The sequence below is a fragment of the Pollicipes pollicipes genome, unplaced genomic scaffold (assembly GCF_011947565.3).
Source record: "Pollicipes pollicipes isolate AB1234 unplaced genomic scaffold, Ppol_2.1 Scaffold_6138;HRSCAF=7277_pilon_pilon_pilon, whole genome shotgun sequence".
Classification (NCBI taxonomy): Eukaryota; Metazoa; Arthropoda; class Thecostraca; order Pollicipedomorpha; family Pollicipedidae; genus Pollicipes; species Pollicipes pollicipes.
Window position 1 is genome coordinate 22,767,615 of NW_023596818.1, and position 3,373 is coordinate 22,770,987.

Sequence of the window (3,373 nt, forward strand, 5' to 3'; positions counted from 1 at the left end):
TGACGTCCCTGACGTCCTGATGACGATTAACTTAACGTCCCGAAAACCGCAAAGGTCTGGTGCACACAGAGCCAAAAATGGGCCGCGGAGTGTCGTTCTTCCACTTTCCGCACTTTTACTGTGTGGTGATTTCAGAAACGTTGTGCGGGAATTACTGGATCGACACTTCGTGCAATGTTTCGTTCTTCTTCTTTGTTAATGCTCGTGTCTTGGATTCTGGTGGAGGCTACAGAACAAGTACAACTTTGATACGCTGCAGCATATGACCACCATGCGCTTCAAATTAAATGCCAGTGAGGAAGCCGAGAAAAATTATTCTGTAATGTAATGCAACGTAATGCGGTTAGTGACCACTAGTTTTGGTATTATATGGGATACGTCACTTCGTTGTTGATCAGTAGCACAGTTTTACGTGTCACCAGTGGATCCTTGCCGTCAATGCTAATCGCGACTATCAAATTGTGTTTGATTCACACAGTTATTTCGCACAAAGAACGCGGAGTCCGCCCAATGTTTTCCCCCACACTCACTCACGCAACTCATCCTGCCCATGCATGTGCCTTAAACTCCCCACACTCACTCACGCCACTCATCCTGCCCATGCGTGTGCCTTTAACATCATTTGCATGTCTCAGCTAAACGGAGCGGTCAGTGCCGATTCTCCAGAGCGCTAAGAGATGGTCGCCAGGCCGCTCGTCGCCGGCCGGCCTGGCGACCATCTCTTAGCGCTGCCTCCTTCCGGGGCCCGCCGGATGTGCGGCTCCGAGCGCACGTTCCACACAGTGCGGCGCGTCGTGCCTCCAGTGTGACCGGTCCGCGCTGCCCGCAGGCTAACGTCGTGGGTCGCAGCGCCAAGTCGGTGCGCGAGTACCTGGAGAAGAACTACTCGGCCGAGGCGGTGGAGACGGAGAAGGGCGCTGTGCGGCTGGCCATCTGCGCCCTGCTGGAGGTGGTCCAGTCGGGCGGCAAGAACCTCGAGGTGGTGCTCATGCGACGCGGCGAGCCCATGAAGGTGCGTGTGCGCGCGGCGGGTCGCGCCGCGCTGACGCCAGCGCCGCCTGGACAGGCGGACAGATGAGAGGCCTCTGAGTGGGAGAACGGGCGACCCCTGACGGCGCCGCATCAAGCCGGGCCGAGTTGCCTTCGACCTGTGACAGAGTAGTTCGGGCCGTCCTAAAAAAACCGTTATCCCAATGTCATATCTCAAAAACCCATCATCCTACTCTGCGGGGCAGGAAGGATGGAAGCAGCGTGCATTTCCATGTGATAAGTGATGCGTTTTTGCTCAAATGGAGCTACTAACAGCGATGCAACACAGATGATACAACATGAACATGAAATGAAGCAGTGCAACATACGACACAGCATGAAGTTGTATGCTCCAAAGCAAGCCATTTAGCCGACCGTGTCCTTTGTTTCCGTGAATATGTTGTACTAGCCCGTTGGACCAATTCTTATTGGTACCGCAGTCATTCCGTAGGCATCCCTTTCCACTCCAACCACGAACAGGCATTAGCATGGCACTGCACTGACAGCCGTGCACGTGATACTCGTGTCACGCGTTTGGCCGCCCGAAACTAGCCGGGACGGACGTCCGGGGGAAGGCGAGTGTAGCGGGGCCCACGGGGCCTATGGACGTCAAGACAGCAGCAAGCGGGCTCTGCTTGCGCCGGCCCAAGTTGTGTGGAGCGGCCATACGTTATGATCGAATGAGGTTCATTTGATTCATGAAAAGCTGCCTAAGTGAAGAAGGGCGGAAAAGACCGGCGGTCTCTGCGAGTCCGTAGGGTTTCATATGGCGTCTGCGTACACACCACAACGTACTTGGGATGTGCACGAAGTGAAGCACCCGCCGCAATGTGCCCAAAGTTCCAACGCTGTTGCCTTCCCGAGATCCAGGCTCCCCTGCGTCATCACTCTGTCACAGCAGCGGAGCAGAAGAGCTATGGCATAACGTGTGTACGGTTATCTGACCGGGCTGGGGGAACGCTGCGGCCTTCTGAGCTGCCTCCCGGTGTCAGTCCCAGACGACACCAGGGCCTGGTGTTCAGATTGCACGTGACATATTCATTCACATGAAGTCTCTGCGTCTGTCGTAGTGCGTTTGATGATCGTCTATGGGAAAAGGCAAATGGCGTGTTTTGTAGGTCCACATGAGTATCTGAGAGTATCTATGATGACGAGAAGAGAACGGTGGAGCAGGCAGGCAAAACGGCGGCGTTCTGCAGTCGTGTTGTCTCTGATCGCCGACGCTCTCTCGCTGCAGATCATGGACGTCTCGGAGATTGAAGAATACGTGGCGGCCATCGAAAAGGAGAAGGAGGAAGAGGCAGAGAAGAAGAAACAGAAATAAGCGAACATTTCGTCCACCGTCCTGGGCACTCATCCTGAATTCGCTGTCTGTTGATTTCAATACAACCTGCTGAAGTGACGCCTCTTGTATGTTGCTGTCATCCGATCGGAGCATCTTACGTTATGAATCGGCTCATGAAGATGGCTTGCAGATCATATTTGATATATAGTTCTGGCACATCGCCCAGAAAGGTGATGCGGACAGTATGTTTTAACTGCCGGCCGAATGTCCGTCCCGATGGCTCAGTTGGTTAGGGCGCCTGCCTTCCGATCCACCCACCCGTGGCTGGGTGGGCTCGGGTTGCTTTAGGCGCTCGCTATTTGCCCTTGGTAGGTATGGCCTGCAGCCGGTGGCAGTGGCCGCAGCAAAGGTCAGATGACGTCAGAGGGCGGGACGGACCGTACCGGGCATTGCGGCACGTTAAGCTTCCGCCACCAAATTCTGCCGTTGACCTGGGATTACGTGATCGGATGGAAGGGGTCAGGGTTCACCCAACAAGCACTGCTTAGCTTGAGTTCTGATTCCAGAAATACATTTGTTGAAAAGGTTCGGACTATATCTGAAAAAGGTGTGGCAGCTGGTGATGCAAAGTGGTTGGGGAAACAAACAAAACTTAACGAAACCATGTGAGAGATCGAAAACTGGACACCGCATTCGTGTGCATGCATGCATGGGAGCTTATTTAAAAAGGTGAAAGTTTCCTGGGCATGACATTTGCCTTTATGTCCGCACGCCGATGCAGCTGTAATTTACAGGCGTAGTTTCCGACGGGTCGTGTTGCCACCCAGCACGAGCACCTGCGAAAACGGCGATGTCAATAAAAGGCGTTGGTTATTTTTCATAGCACCCGAACATAGTTGTGCCCTGGACCAGAAAATTGAGGATAATTTGGGCAGCGTCTTAAACTGTGTTGCTTTTGACACGTATAATGACGGGGACATATCGCACACAATTTCCTCTTGTAGTTTGAGGTATACCACTGAGTAACGTGTTTCGTTCGCGATGGTAACCTTTGAGCAT

The 3,373-nt window shown here is 53.5% G+C and overlaps 1 protein-coding gene across 1 annotated transcript; it reads left to right on the forward strand.

Annotated features, from left to right (window-relative positions):
• The first annotated feature begins 287 nt into the window (after positions 1-287).
• LOC119105472 (proteasome subunit alpha type-7-like) lies at positions 288-2,432 on the forward strand. The gene is made up of 3 exons (XM_037228937.1): positions 288-293; positions 830-1,012; positions 2,267-2,432. The coding sequence occupies exons 1-3, from the start codon at positions 288-290 to the stop codon at positions 2,351-2,353; spliced, it is 276 nt and encodes a 91-aa protein (XP_037084832.1). The 3' UTR covers positions 2,354-2,432.
• Positions 2,433-3,373: the final 941 nt, after the last annotated feature.

Excerpts from the sequence above, each read along its gene's own strand:
- LOC119105472 (XM_037228937.1), top strand. Across the intron at positions 1,013-2,266 it reads GACGCGGCGAGCCCATGAAG|ATCATGGACGTCTCGGAGAT; the intron begins GTGCGTGTGCGC and ends CTCTCGCTGCAG.